The 23,593-nt window shown below is 52.2% G+C and overlaps 1 protein-coding gene across 3 annotated transcripts in view; it reads left to right on the top strand.

Annotated features, from left to right (window-relative positions):
- The window catches only part of Katnip (katanin interacting protein), a 163,845-nt gene that overhangs the window by 15,047 nt on the left and 125,205 nt on the right, over positions 1-23,593 (top strand). For 2 of the 3 annotated variants that reach the window (XM_047533636.1, XM_047533638.1), the window contains exon 2: positions 2,526-2,581. The exons of the other annotated variant lie outside the window; for it this stretch is intronic. In XM_047533636.1, the coding sequence (XP_047389592.1) occupies positions 2,526-2,581 (56 nt within the window). The remainder of the gene's footprint in view (positions 1-2,525; positions 2,582-23,593) is intronic. 3 annotated transcript variants of the gene reach the window in all.

Raw genomic sequence — 23,593 nt, 5'->3', positions numbered from 1 at the left:
CCTGGCTCCTGCTTCTGCATTGTGTGGGCTGGCCACCTGGTGCTTCATGGTCTCTGGCCAGCCTTGGGGCCCACTAGGAATCCTCAGATGGACAGCCAGAACAGGTGTGCCCAAGGATTTATGAGAGCTGTTCTGTCTGGCTCCTGCTCCAGAGCACGCAGCCTCAGGTCAGGATCAAATCAGCCCAGCCAGATCTTGTGATCCCTGAAGTGGGCCCTTTTTAGTTGTTCTGTGCATGTGTTTAATAAACCTTATTTTTTGTTGCTGTTTTCTTGATGATTGAGGTACTGGGAGTTGAACCCAGGGGTGCACCTTCCCCAAGCATCATCCCCAGCCCTTCCTTATTTTTTATTTTGAGACGGGATCCAGCTGAGTTGCTGAGGCTGGCCTGGAACTTGGCGATCCCCTTGCCTCAGCCTCCTGAGTCACTAGGATTACAGGTGTGTGGCACCACTCCTGGCTAATAAACTTGATTTTTTTGGAGCAGTTTTAGGTTCACAGAAGAATTAAGCAGAAAGCACAGAGTTCCCTTACACCCCCAGCCTCCACGTAAACCTCCCCCACTATCAGCACCCATGTTATCCACTGCACATTATCCTGGGCCCTTTATCATCCTAAATTCTAGGTTCTTCATCTTAAGGTGAAAAAGCAGCCACACACACTCAGAAGGCAGTCATAAGCAGGTGTCTCTGGATCGCAAAGCAGGCACTCGGTCAGTTTCAGATCAGTCCTTCTGTCTTGAAATCCTGGCATTTCTTACTCTGCCCTGTGGCTGGTGGCTGCTCAGAGCATCAAAGCTCACCTATGGGGATGGCCCTGCCCTGTCCATCTCTGTCTCAGAACCAATTCCAAGTTCCTGGGGCTGGAATTCTGATTGGCTGTGGCTGGATAAGGGGTTCAGTGGTACTGCATACTGAGATTTAGGGCAAGAAGTCACATAGGGTCATGGCTTCCCTGGGTCCTCACTCAGTGGACAGGAAAGAAAGGAAAACAGAAAAGGACAGTTTAGAGGTCATTATGCGCTGAGCAGATGTGTCATCAGCGTTCTGCTACTGTAACAAATGCCTGAAACAATCAACTTTAAAAGAGGAAAGGTTTATTCTGGATCACAGTTTTGAAGCTTTCAGTCCGTGGTCTGTTGACTGTTGCTTTTGGGTCTGTGGTGAGGCAGCACCTCAGGGTGGGAGCATGTGCTGGAGGAAGCTGCTCACCCCAGGCAACCAGGAAATAAGAAGAGAGGAAGAAGAGCTAGGGTCCCAGCAGCCCCTTTCAGGGCATGTCAGTGACTGAACTTCCTTTCTCTAGCTCCACCTCCTAAAGTCCCTGGCCTTTAGGAGTCCCAACAGCACCATGGACTGGGGACCAGGCCTTCAACTCATGGGCCTTTGGGGAACATTCCAGATCCAAACTATAGCAACACATAACTCAGAAGTTATACTGTGATATGTTGCAATCCTGTCCCACAAATTCCCTGAATCCTTTTCTCCATTGGCCTCAGAGTTTGCTGCCTGAAGTTCATCCCTGGGGCTCTGCTCTCCTCGCGTTCCCACTTTCTTGGGAAGATCATCCTCCCTGAGCTTTAGCACCAGCTGCAACCTGGCCCCTGCCCCTCACGTGTGTGTAGACCCACTGGAAGTACCACGTGCAGGGGCAAACGCCTCTCCTCTGAGACTCGGTCCCCACCTCCCGCCTCTGCGTAGGCTGCCAGGAAGCCATTTTACTCCTGCTTTCTGAGTGCTCCTGTCTAATGGGCCCTGTGGTTGTGACATTCTAACAAATAGCCACCTGGGAGCGAAGTTGGGCAGTTCAGGAGATGCACTGAGAACGCACAGTGACTCCTCTTTTGTATTTGAAAACCAAGGTAATTCATTAATCTTCCATCAAGGCGTCCTTTATAGTGGACCCTTCCATAAAAGTTGTGGAAACCGCACCTGGAATGGCATATTTAAACATTCTGATGTCTCTCTGTTGAATTTATGCATGCTTTCAAATGTTAGTCTTCAAGTTTTCCAAGAAAAGCAACAATTCTCTCTGAAATTGCCCATTATGTGAAATGCAGGTGATTACTGCTGATTCACATGGGCAGCGGCGCCCGTGTGGGGGGACCAGCCCTGGGTGCAGCACGTTGGCGTGCCTCGTCCAGGTTTATGTGATGTGCACAGCGGAAGGCGTTTTTGTGGCAGGCATCTTATATAATTCCAAACAATTTAATAGAAATGTAATTCGACTGGGAAAACGACAGTCTGTCGGCCCTTTCAGAGTGCAGATAATGTTCCAGATTAAAGGGCTGGAGCTTTGTTCATTACCGACAAATAACGTGAGCGTGTGAATTGCCGTTTTTCTTGCCGTTGGTCTCTTTTAGAAGTATGCCATTTTCCCATTATAATAATAGGCTACATTTTCTTAAAATCATTTGATTATGATTGGTCCTGTCTATTCAGTTTGCAAATAAAAAGCTTCTGCGGTGATAAACTAGCTGTTCCAAAACAGCCTCAATCTCTGCTTCTGCTTTTGAACCGACACAGGTCAGACTCTGCGAAAGGCTCAGAGAAGTCGGTCCTGCTCTCGGGAGAAAAAGGAGGTAAATGTGTCACCCATGAGGGCCAGGGGGAGGCCACCATGTTTGAAGGGACCTGGGGAGCGGGGTGGTTAATATCACACTGGGTTGTCCTCCTCTTTTCTTGCCAAGTTCCAAATTTGGGTCCTGGACCAAATTAGTGTTGGCAGCTAGACTTGTCAACCCGTGTCCCTCACAGCTCTAATGTTTCACTCCAGATTTCAGTGGATTAAAACATGCATTTGGTTTCCAGTTCTGAGTTGGCCATTTGGGCCTCCTGGGTGCTTGCACCGGTGGCCTGGCTCTGCTGGCCTTGGGGACCCCTACTGCATCTGCTCTTGCTGCTGTTTCCCCTGGGGGGCAGCCGGGGGTCCGGCAGGGTGTCTCCATTCTCTTCCACAGGTTCTCATCTCTACATGGTGCTTCTGGGTTTGGGGGCAGGAGAGTGGCAGCTGCAGGACCTCTCGGGCCCTAGGCCCACCTGGCACTGTGTCACTTAGGCCATTTTCTACAGTGAAAAGACATCTGTAAGGCTCAACTGGGCCCAGGAGCTTTGAAGCAATGCACAAGTTCAGCCCAGGTTCAAGGAGTGGGGGAAAACAAGAAAAGAGGGAACAGACAGAGGATAGGCCTCCCTCTTGGTGGAAAGAGCTGCGGAATATTGTGACTGTCTGGAAACCTGCCCCCACCCGAGCCTGTCTGCTCTGTGCCAGGCATCAGGGGATCTGGGATTCAGACGCCGTGTGCACTGTTTGGTTGGAAGAGAGGTGGAAGAGGGTTGTCACAGTAGGACGTGGAGAGCACCCCCGTGGAGGACAGAGAAAGCAGGACGGTCACCAGGCACTGGGTCCCCTAACTGCCAGCAGTACCAAGGAGGGTCTATGCAGCAAAGGGCACGTGCAGGCTGCCTCTTGAAGGACGACTAGGACTTTTCTAGGCCAAGGAAACAACACGGTCAAAGTCAGAGAGACATGAACAAGGAGTCGCGAGTTCACTGAGCCTCAGCTGGGGGGCAGCCATGGCAAGCCCAGAGGCCACCACAGGCCCTCGATCAAGTCCCAAGCTCATCCGGTTAGTCTTTATTTAGTGGTACCTGGGTGCAGGGGTGCAGGTGTGTGACATCATAATAAATGCCCACTGATCCTGAAACCCTCGCCACTTACCCTGACACTTGGTTGCGCAGTGATATCTTTCCAGGGACAAAGGGCATTCGTCAGGGTCAGCGGGGTCCCGGGGTTCAAAAATGACCAAAAGACTTGCTCTTTCTCTTTCTGTCTCTTGCTTTCCCCATTGCTCTCAGCCAGCCCCCAGGAGGTGTGCCGGGGTTGGGCTGCAGAGGCCTCGGTGCTTTGCTGGGACTGTCCCCCTCTGCTGTCTCAGCAGCTCTCCTTATTCAGCCCACCCCTGGGATTAGGGCTGGGAAGCTGCACGAGCGTTTTGCTATTGCTGAGCTCTCACTGTGACCCTGTGGGCATCTAGGACCTGAGCGAGGCTGGCGTTCCCACGCCCTCTGGCAAGGAGCAGCTATTGCTGCTCCTGCAAAGCCCGCTGGAGACTGAGGTGGGACCACGGATGAGCACAGGCCTGCAGCCGCCCTCCCTGAAGTGCCAGCCTCACCCAGGCCTGGAGTCACAGCGCATGGCGCCCCCTCCCGCTCCTCCACCTTGAGAAATTAGCTGGGCAGCCATGCCGCAGGGGGCCACGGGTGCTCCTCCCTCTCCTTGGCAGCAGGGCGCCCCTTGCACAGGTTGCCTGCGTCCGTTCAGATCATTCCTCTTCTAAAAAGTGCTGGAGAGGAAACAGAGTGAGGCCGCCTGTCTCAGGACCCCGGCTTAACCCTGAGCGGTTTGAGATGGCGTCTGGCCTTTGGAAAAAGAGGGTGCCGACTTCCTTAGCGGGTTTTCATTTGGTTAGAGAAACAAAAGGAAAAACGCCGAGTGGGCTGTCCCTCTGATCTGTCGCAGCAGGCCTCCCCTCCGCATCCTCCCTCACCTGTGAAATGTGGACCCTGGCCCTCTGTGTCACTCAGGACGCCAGGTGCAGATCAAGCCATGTCACCACGACAGGCAAGCAAGAGACAGCCCGTCTCCTTCCAGAGCTGGTCGGAACAAGCCGCTGGGGACCTGGTGTCCCGGGGGTGCTTGCGTGGCCAGCTCACGCCCTGGCGGGCGGGCACCTGGGGTTTCCACCCTGTGGTCGTGGCGGGACCTGGTGAGGGAGGTGGGAGGCTGCCCTCAGTGAGCTTGCCAGGCCAAACCCAGCCCAAACATGAGTCTGTCTGGCCCACTCCCTGTTACAGCTTTAAAAAATGAGGTGACCATGTTTAAACGTGGGTAGGTTTTACATGACAGGCCGTCCGTCTTCTGGTTTCTTTGGAAAAATAAGAAAATACTAAGTCCTTATTCCTAAAAAGTGTCAGTGGGCAATGGCCATGGTCACTATGGCTGCCCCTTTAGATAGGGTCCCCAGTTTGCTGTCCCTGCCCCTGTCACTTGATATTAAGCTAGTTCATAGCAACCACGTCACCACCCCTGGGCCCAGGGCTTCATGTCAGTGGTTCACAGATGCTACTCAGAATCACCTGGGAGCTTTTGAACATCCCGATGCCTTGGCTCTTTCCAAACTCCTCAGGGCAGAACCTCTGGGGATGAGGCCTTGATGTCAGAATTTTTTAATCCCCGAGAGGTGCCCAGGTTCCGGCATGGATGTGAACCAGTGCTTCCCGTGCATTAAGTGGCCCCTGGCTCTTGACCAGGGGCTTCTGTACACCATTGGCTGCCTGCCTGGCCCCCAGAACCCTCCTGCACCACCCCCTCACAGGTACCAAAACACTCAAATCAAAGAGGCCCCAGGCAGTGCCAGAGGAGGGAACGAAGACTTCCTGGAAGAGGCAACCCGAACGCGGCGTGGAAAGGGTTACAGTCACTTCTGAGAACAGCGTTGATGGTTGGCTTGAAGTCAGTAAATACTCCGAGTTCAGCTGGTAAAAATATTCTCTGCCTCGTCTGTAACAAGTATTCATGGTTCCTGCCTGTAGAGATTATATAGTGTTTATGGCCCTTGGTCATGAATTATTAATGCTTTTGAAATTGTGGTCATTGTAGTTTACTCAAAAATCATTAGGAAGCCAATTTATCATACAGCACTTAAAAAAAAAAAAAAAAGGAAAGAGTGAAAATCACAGAGGAGGTTCAAATCTTTATTCAGTCCAGTTCCCCAGGGTCCATGCTGGTGCCCAGGGCACTGTGCGCTCAGAGCCATGGAGGCCCCTGCCACGCTGTTGGTTAGTACCCTCCATGTGCCTAGAGGGCTGTTGTGCAGGTTCCTGGGTCAAGGAGATCAGCTGCAAATCCCATGGTACGACCTTGGACATGTCCCTCGGCCCCTGTGACCTCATGTGTGATGCCCTCTGTGGCGAGCTGGCATAGACGCTGAAGGCCGCAGTGTGTTGCAGTGCCCAGCACAGTGCTCGCCCGCCCTAAGCTGTCTGTAAATGTCAGAGCTACCTCATGTAGCGTGTCGGCAGTCCACAGAGAGTGACAGGGAGCAGGGGCGCAGGGTGCTTCTTCCTGCAGGGGCCCGCCTGGCTCCCACTGGACTTCAGGCAGACTCCTCCAGCCTTTCCGCTGGGTGTCCCCAGGCAAGTGGGCCCTGGGCAGGCTAGTCCCCAATGCCCATTCCTAACCACTCCGAGAGCCGCTTGTGATAATGGACTGCCATCTTTTGCAGTTGATTGGAGATGCCAAAAATGCGTTTGACAGTGGACTCATCTGCTGAGCTGGCTTTGTAAAGAATTACTGAAGTCATTTAACTCACCCACCGAGAAAACCTCAGACCTTCCCTTTGCATGCGCGTGCACACACATATGCCACTTCCTGTTATTAGCAGAGGCTTTGTTGCAAGGCTAGAGGCTCCCTTCATTTTTCCCAAGCAGAGGAGGAGACTGAGGTCTCAGGGGAACACAGCAAAGGAGAGACAGTGCTTCCAGGCACAAGGTTATCTGGACAATCACCTGAGAGCCGCTACAAGCGTGCCTCCATGCCTGCTCTGGTCGTGGCACCTTGCTGCTATTTGATACTCCTCTCTATTGTGGTCTTTATCTAGGAGTCCAGAGGCGAGAGGGAGAGTCTGATCACCTGGCTAATCAACCCTCAAGAATATTTGTCAAGGTGGGTGGGAACAGGGTGTAGTGAGCTCAGGGATGGAGAGCTTGCCTCACTGCATGAGACTAGGGTCCCATCCCCAGCACCACAAAAGAAAAAAAGGCATGGAGGGGTGATTGAGGTATTCAGTACTTCTGACACCAGCCCTCAGTTCCCCTCCTAGGCCACCACTGTAATCCCCTCTTGTACCCTTCCGGAAATACTCCACAGCTATCCAACTTTGCCAAGCATGTATGCTATCTCCTGGACCACCCAGCCTAGCCCCTCTTTGTCCAACTGTGCAGTGACACGTTTTGTTCCTGGATTATTATTATTTTTTAACACTTAATATATCTTGGAGAACATTCCCTAGCAGGTTGCATGGGCAGACCTCGTTCTTTTTATGACTCTATAGTATTTCATTGTGGATATACCAAAACATAGTCCTTAATACCAGTTGTGTGTGGAAATGCATGCCTGTAATCCCAGCACTCAGGCTGAGGCAGGAGGATCCCAAGTTAGAGACCAGCCTCGGCAACTTAATGAGATCCTGTCTCAAAAAAATAAATAAATAAAAAGTTCCGCAGATGTAGTTCAGTGGTAGAAAGACCCTGGGTTCAATAATTCCCAATACCAAAGAAAAAGAAAAAAAAGGAAGTAAACCATCCCAGTAGGGCCCAGAGAAGTGTCCTACTATCAAAGACATTAATATATGTGCAGAAAAATATGAATATTCATAGAGTGAGATGTATAAAGGTTATACATTTCATGTCAGTTCAGATGGGGGTTTGCTGCTAAATAATTGCATAATGCACCAGAAGGTCCTGGTTAATGAATATCGAGGCCATTTATAGTCTTGCTACCTAAAAATAGAGTATCCCAGAGCAGACATCTTTGTGCACACATGCAGAAATAGCCAAAGGTTAAATTTTTTTAAAAGTAGAATTAACGGATCAAAGGGTATATGCTTTATTGAAATCGATGTGTGCAATTCATCTCCTGATAGTGCACAAGAGGGGCAGAGCTTTTTGTTCCAGGCCACCTTGTAGAGTGCTGGTCAAGTTCAAGTGTGGCTGTCGCTGGCAGCAGGACACACAGTGGAACCTTGGGGCCATTCACTTGGGAAGCACTGGGGGCATGTCCAGCACCCCGATTTCTGAAAGCCATCTCCTAGGGCCCTTAGCATGGCGCACCCATCGTGGCTGCTGCAGGAGACCGGGGACGGGTGACCCTTCCTGTGACTACGAGCAGACAGCGGGCGCGGCTTCCCCTTCCTCACTCCAGTTCTCAGTGGCCTTGCAACCTCACCTCTGGGCAACCGGGAGCTGTCCCTCCCAGATCTCAGCTGCCTTTTTAAAGAAATCGGGTAGGCGGGGGTGCTGCTTAGTGACAGAGCATGCACTTACCTGGCACAAGGCCTTGGGCTCGTCCCCAGCACGACCTCCTGCAAAAAAGTTCCTAAAAGAAGGAAGAAGGAAACATAGGAGATGCAAGCTGATGATGCTGCATTACAAGAACCTGGGAGGGCAGCTGCACTTTTACCGGAACGAAACCCTCTAGTTCATATTTCTGGGCAGACAAGAGCCAAGACTGTTTAGGGTCGACTGCAGGTGCGTTCCCAGTCGTCTGTCAGCCTTCCTGCTCCTTGAGGTCTTGGTCTCTGTGGCTTTGAGAACTCAGAGTGGGGCCCCTGCAACACTGACCATTGCGATCCATGCAGGGCAGGTCACTCACCCAGCAGGTTAGAAGCAGGACAGTACGGCTGAACCTGTGGGCCCTGGAACCAAACAGTCACACAGGCAAGTGAAGTAACCTCCCCGTGACTCAACTTCCCCTTCTCGAGTGTAGGGATGACAGGGAACTGTGGCACGGCACTGAGGTGAGGAGTCAGTGAGTTCCTGTGGGCCAAGTGCCTAGAACACAGCCAGGCACATGTTAGTGTTGCCAAAAGCTCGGTCCTTGTCCCTGATGCCAGTCCAATAACAAGGACATGGTTTTGAGAAAAAGGAAAAAGTTTTATTGCTTTGCTAGCAAAGGATAAACACGGGTCTCCTGTCCCAGAGGCTGTGATTCTGCCCATCAGAAGGAACAGGGGGCTTTTAAAGAGGCGACTCAAAGACTCCATTCCACGTCTTCTCTGTCTGGAGTTGTAATTTGCTTGTTAATGTGGGAGACAATCATTTCTGAGACCTTCTGGTGCCAACCCCAAAGCCTGGATTACTTCCTTCCTGTGGTGGGCGTGTGCTCAGGGACAGAACTCTGCCTAGGATGGGGAAGAAAGATCATCCCTTTTCCCCTGAGATTAGGGAGGGGAGAGATGAGGGAGGAGCAGGGAGAGAGGAAGAGAAAGAAACACGTCCATTTTAAAAATAAGTCACAGTGGCCGAGCAACAAGGGCCGTACTCAAAGCACAAAGTGGACACTGTTACACGCAACTCAGTAAATGTTGAGGATTATAATTTAGGACTGGCAGGAACAGTGGCTTTGTTGGAAAAGCTAATCCCTTCGTAGACAAGAGGTGGAGGAAAAGTCTTGCCAGGAAAGAGCAGAACCCAGTTCGGGCCAGCGTTCCTCACTCAGTACCATCTGAGCATGGCATGTGCCAGGCACAGTGACGCATACCTGCAATCCCAGCAGTTCGGGACGCTGAGGCAGGAGGATCTGGAGTTCAAAGCCAGCCTTAGCAACTCAGCAAGACCCTAAGCAACTCAGTGAGACCCTGTCTCTAAATAAAATATAAAAAGAGCTGGGGATGTGGCTCAGTGGGTAAGCACCCCGGGTTCAATCCCTGGTACCAAAAAGGAAAAGAGAGAAAAGAATGGCATGAAATCAGTCCCCTTGGGAATGACCTTGCATCTGAATCAGCCACCTGCCCCAGACCCTCGCAAGCAGGGAAGGAGTTGCTGGAGACACGTACGCAAACACAGCACCCGAACCCCAGTTTAACAATAGCAAGTCCAAGGCTTGAACCTGGAGAAGCAAAGAGAATCAATTTCTGATAAAGTGCCAGGAAGGAGATTGACATGTCTAAAGCCTTCCTGGCATCAGCTTAGCTTCCAGCACAAGATTAAACTCTAGGAAAAGCCCATCAGAGAGCTGCAGTTTGACCAGAAGGAGATAATGTTGACAGCTCCCCTTTCCCAGCCTGCGCGAGAAGCAACGTGCCCTTCAACAGAGCAGCCTCAGAGTTGGCGCTGTCCTCAGATCACAGGCATGAAATTGCCTTCAAAGTGTCTCCCGTCACCTCCTCCCTACCCTCGGGGAAATCAGTTTATGGAACATGGAATTTGATCAGAAAAGAGAGTGGGACGATGTGAGGAAAGGAGGTGCCCGCCAGTGACCCTGGACGGGGCGGCTCCAGCTTGCAAGCAGTCCTGGGAGGGCCGTCCTTGTCTCGGGATGCCTCCGAGGAGCAGGGCAGGGGCCTCGAGCATGCCAGGCCACGGAGACCCCAGTGCTGCTGCTGTCGCTGAGCGTGAGGACCCTACTCTCTCCTCTAAGGGCCTGTGTTTCCTCAGGCCTGGCGGTTCTGACTTCAACTCCACTGGGGTCCATGGGCCAGGTCTCCCAGACTCTGCTCGAATGATAGAAGCCCTCCTGAAGCCAGCTTCAGTGCAAAAGGGTTTGTTGCCTAGGGTGGACAGCAGCAGGCATGGCTGTACCCAGGTGTTCTGGTCCAGCCCCTCTGCACTTGGCTGTCCTGCACCATGGGTCCATTCTCCAGCAGACGTTCAGTGGCAAGATGGCTGCCAGCTCCCGGGGCAGCTGCCTGGAGGTCAGATAGCACCGGGAGGAAGCACAGGTGCTGGAGCCGGGCAGCCTGGGGATGATCCCAGCCCATCACTTACCCGGGTGGTAACCCCTGAGCCTCAGTTTCTGTATAGGGAGGGTGGGGACAACAAAAGCACCTAGCTCCTCTGTCACGGGCGGGCGGTTAGAAGAGCGCCTGTCACATGGTAGCCCAGAATAAGCCAGAGGTGCTTTTCCCCCCCTCCTTCCCTCCTCCGCCCGACGTTACCATGATGCAGCGACTCCTGCAAAGGAGAGCGTCTGTCTCTCCAAGGGGAGCAGCTCAGTCAAGTCCCCAGATGAGAGGGGACACCATCCCCTAGCTCGACACTGTCCTGGGGATATTACCACGGTCAGAAGGGGGCATCTTACCAAAGGAGAATGTGGAGGCAGAGAAGGGGGAAAGGGTGGTGGGCAGGCAAAACCAGGTCTACTCCATGGCCTCTGTGGTGGGAATCGGAAAGCCTAGACAGCACTGTTATTCAAAGTGGCTTTCACCTGTAACCCCAGTGACTCAGGAGGCTGAGGCAGGAGGATCACAAGTTCAAGGCCAGCCTCAGCAACTTAGCAAGGCCCTAAGTATCTTAGTGAGACCCTGTCTAAAAATAAAACATAAAAAGTACTGGGGATGTGGCTTAGTAGTTAAGCACCCCTGGGTTCAATCCCTAGTACCTAAAAAAATAAAAAAAAAAAAAACAAGTAGCTTTCCTGTGTATTGTCTTATTTTAGGCTCAGAGCACTGAGCAACCTGCCCTGAGTAACACAGCATGTACAAAGAGGTGAGAGCACGGATCAGCTTGAGGGGCAGCTGGGGGACCCAGGCGGCTCCTGCACCATTCCGACGCGCACTCATCCCCACCCCGGTGCCTTGGAATGAACCCAGGGCCACGCTTCCTCTGAGCTATACCTCCAGCCCTTTTTCTTTATTTTGAGACAGGGTCTCACTAAGTTGCCCAAGCTGGCCTCTAATTTGTACTCCTCCTGCCTCAGCCTCCCAAGTAGCAGGGAGTACAGGCCTGCGCCACTGTGCCTGGATGCCCAGTTCTTCCTCAGTAAAAGACAGCTTAGCAGCCCTTGCTCCCTGCTACTGGGAGAGCTCAGCCGGGTGGAAGGGGGACACGCACCACGCCCAGCCTCGCCTTGGACACAGCGGCTCCCCTCAGCCACTCCTCTCCAGGCCCCTGCTAGGAAGGGCCCTCCTCTGACCACAGGGCTGGGCGCGTGAACAGGAAGGAAGAGGTGATGGTGGCCAGATAAGGAAGCCTCGTTTCTCCATGGGACAAGTGCAGTTCTCAGCTTCCCAGCTAAGTGGCAGTGGCTGGCTTCTGGGTAGAGGTCACAGAGTCTGTTGGCTCCCTCCCTGTCCTCACTACGTAAGGTCTCCCTGGATCCTCGGGGTTGGTTCCAGGACCCTCGTGAATCTCAGTCCCCCAACGCCCTGGTTCCTTCTGTGAGACGGTGCTGGGTTGAGCCAACTCATGTTCATCCTCTAGGATACCTGGATCCCCTCTGGGTTGCGTCTGCTGCTTGAGGCAGCGTCGATGCCGTGCCAGTCCCTCCTGCTGCGCCGTTTAGGGAATAAGACAGGACAGTCTGTACAGAATTCAGCACGGGTGGATCAATAGATGCAGAAGTCACAGGTATGGAGATCTGACTTTGAATCAGAACAGAGCCATGCAATGAGCTCAGGAGGGTCCAGCTAAGTTCTGCACCCTTTCCTCAGGGTGACTACCTTGGCACATGTAAAAAACACATGCAGAGCCGGGCCTGGTGGTGCTCATCTATAATCCCAGCAACTTGGGAGGCTGAGGCAGGAGGATGGCAAGTTCAAGGCCAGCCTCAACAATTTAGTGAGGTTCTAGGCAACTTAGTGAGACTCTGTCTCAAAATAAATAAATAAAAATGGCTGAGGATGTGGCTCAGTGGTAAAGCACCCCTGGGTTAAATCCTCAGTATTAAAAAAGAAAAAAAAAATGTAAAAACTTGAATTCTTTCAAAAAATATTCTCTGGGTCACTTGTATTTGGTTGATGACCTGGGAGATGGCTCGTCCCTGAAGAGATAGAACAGCAGGGTGGTCCAGGGCCCGGGTCTGGGTTGGACTGCCCCAGTTCGCATTCTGCCTGTACCGCTTAAGGATAGTGTGGCTTCTGGAAAATTATAAAACTTCTTTTTTCTCCATATTTATTATATATTCACTTATTTAAAAAATTATTTTCATACATGTATACAGAGTAATAATGTCTGTCTCAATCTAACCGTCCTTCCCATCCCCACTGCCCCACCCCTCCCCTCACTCCCCTCTGCTTAATCCAAAGTTTCTTCCTTCTTCCCTACCCATGCCCCATCATGGATCAGCATCCACTTACCAGAGAAAACATTCAACCTGTGGTTTATGGGGATTGGCTTATTTCACTTAGCATGATATTCTCTAGTTCCATCCATTTACCTGCAAATGCCATAATTTCATTCTTCTTTAAGGTTGAGTAATATTCCATAGTGTATATGTACCACATTTTCTTTATCCATTCATCTGTTGAAGGGCACCTAGGTTGGTTCCATAGTTTAGCTACTGTGAGTTGAGCTGCTATAAACATTGATGTAGCTGTGTCACTGTAATAATACACTGATTTTGGAGCTGGGGATATAGCTCAGTTGGTAGAGTGCTTGCCTTGCAAGCACAAGGCCCTGGGTTCAATCCCCAGCACCACCAAAAACTAATAATAATAATCATACACTGATTTTAAGTCCTTTGAGTATAAAGGAAAATCATAAAACTTCTGTGCCTCAGTTTCCTCATCTGCAAAATGGAACTGAAAACAATCTCTCCTTTTGGGGTTGTTGAAGGAGTCCAAGGAATGACACATGTAAATACTCAGAACCACGCCTGCAGGTGGTGTGGGCTTGCTGTTATTCCATCTGTCCGCCAGATCCTTCCTGCTCCATGAGCTGGGGTGGCTGGGGTCAGGGCAGAGGCCGCAGAGGTGTACTTGACACCCACAGCACCCACCCCAGTGGGTTCATTAGATGTTCATAATCTCTTTCTGATTTCGGGGCTAGTGCATGCCAATCATAGTGAAATTAGAAAATACAGAAAGGTACACAAATCCCCCCTTGTTCTAGAACATCACTGTTACTTGTTTATTGCCTTCTCACCTTTTCCCTATATAATTACATATATTTCAGAGTTAGAATCATCATTTAATTAGGGACCATTAGTACTTTCCATTATTCTCTTTATTTACTGAGGTATAACTTATATATAATGAAGTAGACAATCTCAGGTGTATAGTTTCATGAACTTTTATGCAGGAACCCACCTGTGCTAATCCTCCCCACGTGAGGAATAGGAGCGTTCCTGGTGCCCTGGGAGACTCCCGCACAGCCCCTCCCAAGGAGCATGCCTCTCAAAAGTAACCATGATCTTGACTCTAACAGCATACATTCTGCCTGTAATAAACTTCATGCAAGTGGAATTACAGTGTAAGTACTTTTTATGTCTTTTTTCCCTGCTAAATGTATCCGTGAGATTCATTCTTTTTTGTTTTGTTTTGTTTTATTCTAACATTGTTTTAATCAAGTAATGTAGCTGCTTGAAACAGGGTATTTTAAGACAGTTCAGAACCCTAGTCCCTTCTCTGTCATTGTGTAGATCTTCAGTTATTCTTAGGAAAAATCAAATTACAAAACAATTTGAGTTCATTGTCATCATTTTATAATAAATTTGTACAATAAGTTAAAATGCCCCATCAAATTCTCCCTCACTCTCATTCCCCTCCCCAGAAATAGCCACTATTAATTGGATATTCATTTTTCTAGAGCTTTCTCTATTTATGCACCTCTATTTATCATTTTAGTTCGGAGTGCGTTTGGTTTCAAATAACACAGCAAACACCACGCGCGGTGGCCTGCATCGGGAGCAGCAGTGTTTTTCTGTGAAGGGCAGATAGTAAACACTGTCGTCTTGCAGGCTGTGCAGTCTGTCACGACCGCTCACTTCTGCCATTGAATGTGAAGCAGCCAGAGTTGATGTGTAAATGAGTGAGCGTGGCTGTGTTCCAATAAAACTTTATTTAAAAAATGTCTGGCCACATTTCACCTAGGATTGTGATTTGTTGACCCTTCACCTAAATAATAGGATTTGTTTGGTTTATGTGGCAAGAAGTCTGTGAATAACCTTATGAGAAAATCTTAATTTATACCTCGACCAAAAATATTTGGGAAAGCCAAAACTTTGCCAGTTGTACGAATGGCCTTTCGCGTTTCATTCCTAGCTGTCCCGATTCCTGTGTTGTGGGTCAATGCCTCCGCCTGATCTTTCACATCACCAATTTTCTATCTGTCTCTTCAGTCTTTCCTTCAGCATCTTCTGATTTTTCTCATGTTGATGATCAGGACTTTTCCTTGTGATTTCTAGTCGATTCTCTTCCGTAGCAGACTGTTCTCTCGGTGGTTGCGAAGCCCCTTCATATCCCTCTGACACTACCGAGTACATTTTGAATGTCTCTGCTCGCCTCATTCTCCGTTCTTTGGTGGTCTTTGTTTGCTTTGTCTGGTGTTTTGTGGTGCTGGGGGTCAAACCTGGGCCTTGTACAGGTCAGACAGACCCTCTACCACTGAGCCACATCCCAGTCCTGGGCCGTTGTTTCTTATTAAATTGGCCCCTCTCTCCTTGGGTGGGCTTTCCTGGAGCCTTGGTGGTCTGTGGAAGGCGTCCTAGGTCCTGAGATGGCCTGCTTCCCTCCTCTTCTTTCCTCCTATTGGTTCTTTTTAGTCAGGCATGGCAGTAGACTCCATTTCGATATAGATATATGGTATGGAGTGTCTCTTATTCTAGTCGGGCCCCCCTTCTGGTGGATGAACGAGGTGGTGGGACTCCCTGGGGGTACACTTCTTCTTCACCTAGTTTGCCACCGGCAATTGTGGGCAGAGGGGCAGAACTTAACGTAAGAGCATGGTGGTGGTGGCCTGTCTTCTGAACACAGGGACTCCCTTTTCCTTCCGTGACCTGTCTTTCCGTCCCAGTGGCCACTGTCATGGCTCCCAGAGGCTGGTGGATCAAGGGTCACTCTGGCCTCCTTGTAGGCAGGCAGTCTCCGGCCCTCTGCCTGGGCCTCCCCCACCCCCAGCACGTGCCGCCCAGCTTGGAGCCCCCAGGCCCCCGCTCTGGCCCCTTTTGGCTTGTGCGTTGGCCAGTGTTCTTTCTGCTAATCCAGTTCTGCCTGCCTGCCATTCTCGGGGGTTTCTCAACATCTTTAATCTGCCAGTGGCCCCTCCTCGTCTTCTTGGCTGTCATTCCTGAGGACCTGGTGGGAGACCGACATGCATATTGTTCTTGGACTGCCCGGCTCGATCCCTCCTCAAGGTGTTGTAGAGTTTTCACCTTCCTCGTCACCTGCATCTGGAAAAGTTCGTTTCTCTCTAAAATGAGACTGTCTGAGAACCAAACGGAACATTCCAGTTATGCACTGATCTGACCGCGGGGTCGGGTGTACTGCCTAATGAGAACGGGGTTCGGAATCTCCTTTGCTCTGTGCTACCATGGTCGTCCCTGCACCTCTAAGCCTTGGTATCCTCCCCTGTCCAGTGGGGATGAGAACAATAGTGCCACCTCGCCGGGTAGATGAGAGGGTCAACTGAAACGGTGGAGGGGGGGCGCCAGCACACAGCGGGTGCCGACGCTTGTTGGTGCCCTCCTCTCCTGGTCCAGGTGTGCACGTCTAACCCACCATCCCGTGTGCTGTGGGTGGGGTTTGGGCAGCCGCCATGCTGTCAGCCACACTGAGCCCCGAGCCAACAGCTGTGTCTTGTGAACGTTCCTCAAGCCACACTTCCCACGGGGCCTCTCCTTGTCTAACTTCACCTCGACCAGGATGCACTTTATCAGCCTTTACTTGGTTTATCTTTAGCCCATGGAAACTGATCTGAACTCAGATTCCGTCATCCAGTTTTTCCGTGTTTCTCCATCTGAATGTCATCCGCACACTTAATAAACAGCCTTTAACAGCCATTGATAAAATTATGGCCTGGGATAGGACCAAGGACAAAACCCATGACATGCCACCCTTCCCAGGAAGAGTAATTTAGATGACTGGGTAAGATGATTAATTTGCCAAGTTCCTGTAATAGCATGTCCTTGTGGCTTGATTATAATAATAATATTAGCAACCACGTATCGGGTGTTATTTACCAGGCCCAGGCACCGAGGTAACCATTTTTTATGTATTACTTTTATTCCTTACAGCAGCTCTGCAAGGTATTTGTATTACTTAGGACTTGGTTAAAAAAACAAACTCGACCTAGCAGCAGCAGAAGGGAACAGTGTTACTCCATCATGAGGCTCTGAGAGGGAGGAGCTGCTTCCAAGGAGCCAAGGGCAGCGACACATCCTGGTGTCAGGAGCAGAGGCAGCCCCCCAGGTCCCAGGAAGCCTCTTTCGGCTCTTACCTTTATAGCTGCTTCTGTGTCAGTCTTCTTCCTTGGTACAAACCAGCTTTCTCTCTTTTAATCAATCTCTCCCTCTCTCTCTCTGTCTGTACTAGGACTGAACCAAGGGACACTCTACCCCTGAGCTGTATCTCTAGCCCTTTTTATTTTATTTCATTTTTATTTTTTATTTTTGAGACTGGGTCTCATTGACTTACTGAGGCTGGTTTCAAACTTGGGATCCTCCTGCCTCGGCCTCCTGAGTCCCTGGCAGTGCCAGCTTGTGCCTCCATGCCCAGCCCTGCTTTCTCTTTTTCTCAGTTCACCTGGCAGAGAAGAGTCCCCACCAGTGACCCCTAAATTCACTCACCCCTTTCAGGAGAGTAGCCAGATCCTCTGTCAATCTCTTAATCCACGTTCTCCAGGACCTGGTTCAGCTAGCCGTGACTAAGTGGCAAGGTGGCTCTGTCCCGACCTAGTGACCAGGCATCTCAGTGCTGTGACCTGCTGGCTAATAGGGCAGGGTGACATGAGAGGCTGGCTGCATACTTTACAAATGGCCACACAGCCAGTAAGAGAGGAGCCAGGACCTGATCCCATGGCCACACAGCCAGTAAGAGAGGAGCCAGGACCTGATCCCATTCTGTCTGCTGCTAAAGCTCATGTTCTTAAAGATCTGCTCCTTGCACTGGGCCACACTGTCCCAGACTGGCTCTGATTGTGAGGTCAGTGAGGACTGGCCACTGACAGGCCAGGGACCTACCGTGTGTCATCACTGTGGTTCAGTCCCCGGCCAAGGCACAGAGGTCCTTGGTGGTTGTTTATTTCTTTGATGACTCAGTTGACGTCTTATGTCAGACTCGCCACTTCATGGAGGGATCTGACCCTCCACAGGGATAGACCCTGGATTCCTGTGAAGCTGGGTTCAAGTTCTGGCTCTGCCACTTCCATTGGATGACCCTCTGCGCCTCGACTTCCTTAACTGTAAAATGAGGCAGTGACAGTGGCTACGCTGCCAGTCGTTGGAATGATTTAATGAGATAATATGTGCACACCACCTCAGCGCATTTGATCCCGTAGCAGATTCTCGAGGGGGTAGCGGTGGAAAATGGCCAGGAGTCCAGAGGAGAAGGCCTTCAGCTCAGCCAACAGGACGGGAGCGGGAGGGGTAGGCCGAGGTTTCGGGTGTGACTTTGAATCTCGGTGGGAGGCCTGGGTGGAGCCCAGAGGATGAACCCAGGAGGAGCCTGAGGTGCACAGCGGCTGTGACAGGAGAGGGCATGGCCAACGGTCGGGGGCGGCGTGGCCAAACTTCATGGAATAGGCACGTGGCTCGGCTCGTTCGTTCAGGAACTCGGGCATTTTCAAGTACCTGCAGTGCACCGTGCTGGCCTGGGCTGGAGATCCTCAGTGGACAGAACAAAGCCACCCATCATGGACTGTGTCCTCATGGTTGGAGGCAGACTTGGCAAAGAAGTAAAATACGAAGCGGGTCCGAGAAAACAGTGAGGCAGGGTCGGCCCAGGCAGGGTGCTGGGGCCCTGGGAAGGCCCCTGAGAGGTGAGCAGAGAGGAAGTGGGGGAGCCCTCCCAGCCGGGGACAGGAGGTGTGGCGCCTGGGGGCAGGACCTTGAGGGGCCAAGCAGAGGGACCTGGGCAGGGTTGAGGGACTGGGACGGGTCAAGGTCAGGTCAAGGCCCGTGGTAGGGGTATGGGCTTTTACTGGAGTGAGGTGGGAGCCACCTCGAAAGTAAAGCCTGACCGCTTCTTACACGCTGTGCTCCCAGTGTGGAAAATGGGCCTCCGGGGCCCTGGTGGCGTGGCCCAGGGACAGCCGCAGAGGTGCTGAGACGGGTCCTCCAAAGTCAGGCCATGCGGCTTTGTGGCGGGTGGGTGTGGCCGGGAGAGGAAGCCAGGAGCCCAGAAGGACTTGCGGTTTGGGCCTGAGTGACAGAAAGATGACTGTCGCGTATCCAGAGTGGGGCAGAGCGGGAGCAGGCTTGGGGGTGACCAGGAGTGCACAGCTCGCAGGGCCTCGGAGCAGGGCTGTGGGCGTCTGGAGTTCAGAGGGAGGTGCTGGAGGCCGAGCCCGCCTGCTGCGTGGAACCCTGACGATCTTTTCCTTTTTCTTTTTGGCACCGGCGTTACTGAAAGCTCGGTGCTTGTCGGCAGTGCCAATCCAGTAACAAGGACCCAGTTCGGAGAACAAGGAAGAATGTGTATTGTTTTACTAGCAAAGGAGAAACACAGGGACTCCTGTCCCAGAGGCAGCGACTGCCCGTCAGCAGGAACAGGGGCTTCTAAAGAGGCGACTCAACGTCTCCATTCCTCACGTTCTCTGCTGGAGTTGATTCACTTGTTAGTGTGGGAGACGGTCACTTCTGAGATCTTCTGGTGCCATCCCCAAAGTCTGGGTTACTTCGTTCCTGTGGTGGGTGCGCACTCAGAGACAATAACTCTCTCTAGGATGGGGAAGAAAGAACCCTGTTTCCCTCAAGATTAGGGAGGAGCAGAGAGAGAGGAAGAGAAACAAGTCCATTTTAAAAATAAATTGCTGTGGCTGAGCAGCCAGGGTTATATTCAGAGCATAAAGTGGACACTGGTACACCTTCTCTCCCCGACCCCTGGCCTAGAGTAGCTGTTGCCGTTGGAGCAGCTTGGCATGCCTCCTTCCAGACCTTTCTGCCTGCACGTGCACATACCTGAGTACACCCTCAGAATACGCTGAGGAGCCGGCTGCCGTGGTGCTCACCTATGCACCCAGCATTTCTGGAGGCTGAGGCAGGAGAATCACAAGTTCCAGCCCAGTCTCAGCAATTTAGCAAGGCCCTAAGCAACACAGGGAGACTCTGTCTTAAAATAAAAAATGGAAAGGGCTGGGAGTGTGGCTCGGAGGTAGAACACCCATGGTTCAGTTCCCAGAGCTGCAAAAAATAAAAGTGGCATCTTGGGGGGCTCGTGGGATTTTCTTACCATCGTTGGTGTCGCATTGGATGCATCGTTTTGCGGTGCGCTTCTAACTTGCCCGTCCCTTGGGGTACACGTCCTGGGTCTGGAGGCCCACGCCTGGGGTCATCCGGCTCTTTGGGTTTTGTGTGTTTGAAGGAGGGCCCACGGTTCCAGAGGTCTCAGTCCGTGGCCCGCCCCGTTGCTCTGCGCCTGAGGTAGGCAGAGCCTGCTGGCAGAAGGCAAGGTGGAGGAGGGCTGTCAGCTCCCGGCAGCCTGGAGGCAGAGCCGGCCTCGTGGGTAGCCTGCCGCAGCCTCCGGTGGTGTGGACAGGCCTCAGGACAGCTCGCTGGCTGGGGCTTCCACCTGGTACTTTCTCTGGGTTGGACCTCGGGGTGCCGTGGCCAGTGCCAAGTAGACGGAGGCCGCGCATGCTGGTTTAGTGTCTGACCTCGTGCTCCCCAGGTGCCCCGTCAGCTTGCTGGCCCAGCCACGCAGGCCTCAGAAGGAAGAAACCCCAGAGGCCTGCGGCTTAGAGTCAGGCCCTGTGACGGGCTGCGGGCTGGAGGGCGCAGGCGGGAGGCAAGGGGCCGCTGTTCTCTTAAGAACACGCCTTGGGAGGACGCAGCCCCCTGGCTGGGGAGACCCTGCCAGCCCCCTTCCCTCCTGAAACAGCAGCACAAACGACGAGCCCTCCCCCGCTCTGCACGCCTGGCTTCTCCTGCCGGCCATTGCTGTTCCGAGGCCTCCTCGCCAGCTTCAAGGCTCCTCCTGACACGTACCCGTAGTGACATTCTAAAATGTGATTTCGATTCGAGTAGACCAGCTCCTCTGTCACTGGCCCTAGTTCCCTGTTGACGTTCTGGATTCTGCCTTCTGCCTCCCTCCTGATGCCACTCCTTGTCTGCCACCCGTGGTGACGCTTTGAAGGGCTGGTGTGCCACCGAGGTGTGATTGTCGCAGCCCAGCCGCCTGTTCGAGGGTACGGGAGCGTTCCCTCTCCTCGAGCAGACTCAGTCCCACACCCAGCTGCTCCCCAGACAGTTGGCTCAGCCGCTTCCTGCATGGGAAAGGAAAGTTACTATCCTTCAAAAGTAAAGTGATGTCACTCTTTCCTTTGCCTGGATTTCAGGTGGGCGTTAACTTTGTGATGTTAAATGGTTCCCGGGTTAGCTCAGGGAGCTGGGGTCAACTCGATTCAAATTGCATGGTATTTAGAAACAATTAAATGTTTCTAATCTGCATCATCTCAGGCACTAACATTTAGGGAGCATGTATCCTGTGACAGCATTGTGAGCAATTTATATTTATATGGTGGATGCTTTTAACCATCTCGTTTTCTCATATTTTTTTATTGATTCATAATTCACAAAACAAAATGCCCCATTTTAAAGTGTCCAAGTCAGTGTGTTTGGTGTTGCCTGCTCTGCTGCCGTGGCAACCAACTGATCCCTGAGCAGGTATGTCCCTCCCCTTCCTTCCTTCCCATCCCTGGTAACCCGTACTTCCCTTTCTGTCTCTGTGGATTTCCTCTTCTAGATGTTTTATATAAATGGAGTCATATAATATGGCCTTCTGTGGCTGGCTTCTGTCACTTCGTATAACGTAGTCAGGTTCGTCCACGTTGGGCCCTGTATCGGTGCTTCATTCCTTCCGAGGACTGCTAGGTCGGGGTGTGGCTGGCCCCACTGAGACTTGACCTCCAGTGGAGCAGTACTGTGAAGCGTCGGGATGTGCGGGATCCACGCTTGTGAAGAGATCGCTATGATCCCCTTGAGAGTAACTTCGAGGCTCTAGAGTAGGTTGTCACAAAGCAAAGTTTGGCTTCCTCCGCTTTGCCTTGCGTCCCCTCTCTGTGTGGTCACTCTTCTACACAAGCTCACTTGCTTTTCTGCTCTTCCCATGAGACCCTCACCAGAAGCTGAGCAGGTGCTGGGGTCGTTCTCGTGGATCTCTGGACTCATGAGCCAGAATAAATTTCTTATTTTCTTGTAGCAACAGAAAATGATTTAAGATGATACCCAAAAAATATTCCATTTGGGTTAGTCAGCTTTTCATTGCTGTGACCAAAATATCTAACAAGAGCAACTTAGAGGAGTTTTATTTTGGCCCACAGGTTCAGAGGTCGAGTCCATGGTCAGTCAACTCCATTCCTCTGGGCCTGAGGTGAGGCAGGACATCATGGCAGAAGGGCATGGCAGAGGTAAACTCAGCTATGGCAGCCAGGAAGCAGAGAAAGAGGGAGAAAGAGTTAGGAAAGGACCAGGGACAAGATACAGTCCCCAAGTGACCCTCAGTGACCTGCTCCCTCCAGCCATGCCCAACCTGCCTACAGTTTGAAGGCAGGATTCTGCTCCTTGTGTTCTCTCTCGCTCCTCCCTGGGCTCTATTCAGCTATCGGTGGATTAATCCACTGCTGAGTCAGAGCCCTGGTGACCCAGTCACCTCTGAAAGCCCCGTCTCTGAGCTTGGTGACTTGGGAGGACGTTCCAGACCAAACCTGGCAGCATTGTGAGAGTGCGCCACATCCTGCCTACGTCTCAATCCGCTCACGGACACGTGGGTTGCTTCCATTTGGGGACTGTTTTTTGCTGTGACACTGCCCTAGTTTTGACGGCGTGAGTTCCGTTTCCACTGCCCACTGGAGATTCTTGGGCCGAGAGACCAAGAAGTCTGTGGCTTGTTCTTTTACTTTTTTCCTGGTACCAGGGATCAAGCCAGGGATCGAGCCACATCCAGCCCTTTCTGTTTTATTTAGATAGTGAGCTTCGAGCTAAGTTGCCGAGAGCCTCGCTACGTTGCTGAGGCTGAGCGGCAGGGATGGCAGGCGTGGGCCACCACACCTGACTTTTGTCCTTCCACTGTGAGGAACACACACCGGAGAGGACACACGCTGCTGGGGGGTGGAAGGCCTCCTCCTGGAAACAGCCCCCAAGCCTGGGTCTGCACCAGCCCCTCTCTGCGGTCGCTGTTCCTAAAGGACCTCCACGGCCCAGAGTCCTGATCCCCACTCGCCTCCTCGGCTGTCACAGGAAGACCCAGTCCTTTGGGACCTGTGTCGCACACCTCCATGGTGACCCCATTGCAGAGGAAAAGCGGGTGCTGAGACTCTCCTGTTTGGGGACTCAAGGCTGTCCTGCTTGATTCAGGGCCACTGTGTCCAACCCTGGCCGAGTCGGACTTGTCCAGGAAGTTCAGAGTGCCCTTGAGCTCGGCCTTTGCTGTGACAGGTCTCAGCCCTGCCCTAGGAACTCTGGTCAAGGAAGAGACGTGCGTGCAAAAGGTGTGTGAGGGACGGGTCTTGGGATGACACCCGTCAGGCGAGGGCAGCCGTGCTGGCCACGGAGGAGTTGGCCAGGCCTGATGCCTGGAGGGTCCCACGGATCCTGGGTGGGTGGGCGGCACTTCAGAGATATCCCTGTGGAGGCGAGGAGCCTGAGTCTTTCCACCCTTGACCTCAGCCTGTGGCAGAGGGGGCACGACCTTGGACAAGGTGGTCTCTTCCTGGAGAGGGACCCAAGTGCAAGCCACCAGCCGCAGCGTTCCCAGCTGCTGGGCCCAACCAAGCGCCCATGGAGCACAGCCCGGGCATCTCCGCGTGCCGCGGGCAGGTGCTCCAGCAGATCGCGGTCTGTGGGAGTGCAGCGAGGCCGCTGCCCCAGCCCCAGGAACGCATCCTGACGGAGCAGAGCCAGCTGCCAGCCCACGCGGTTTCTCCTGCCCCTCAGTTGCTCA

The sequence above is a fragment of the Sciurus carolinensis genome, chromosome 18, assembly GCF_902686445.1.
Source record: "Sciurus carolinensis chromosome 18, mSciCar1.2, whole genome shotgun sequence".
NCBI classification, from domain to species: domain Eukaryota; kingdom Metazoa; phylum Chordata; class Mammalia; order Rodentia; family Sciuridae; genus Sciurus; species Sciurus carolinensis.
This window is presented reverse-complemented; position numbering and strand designations above follow the sequence as displayed.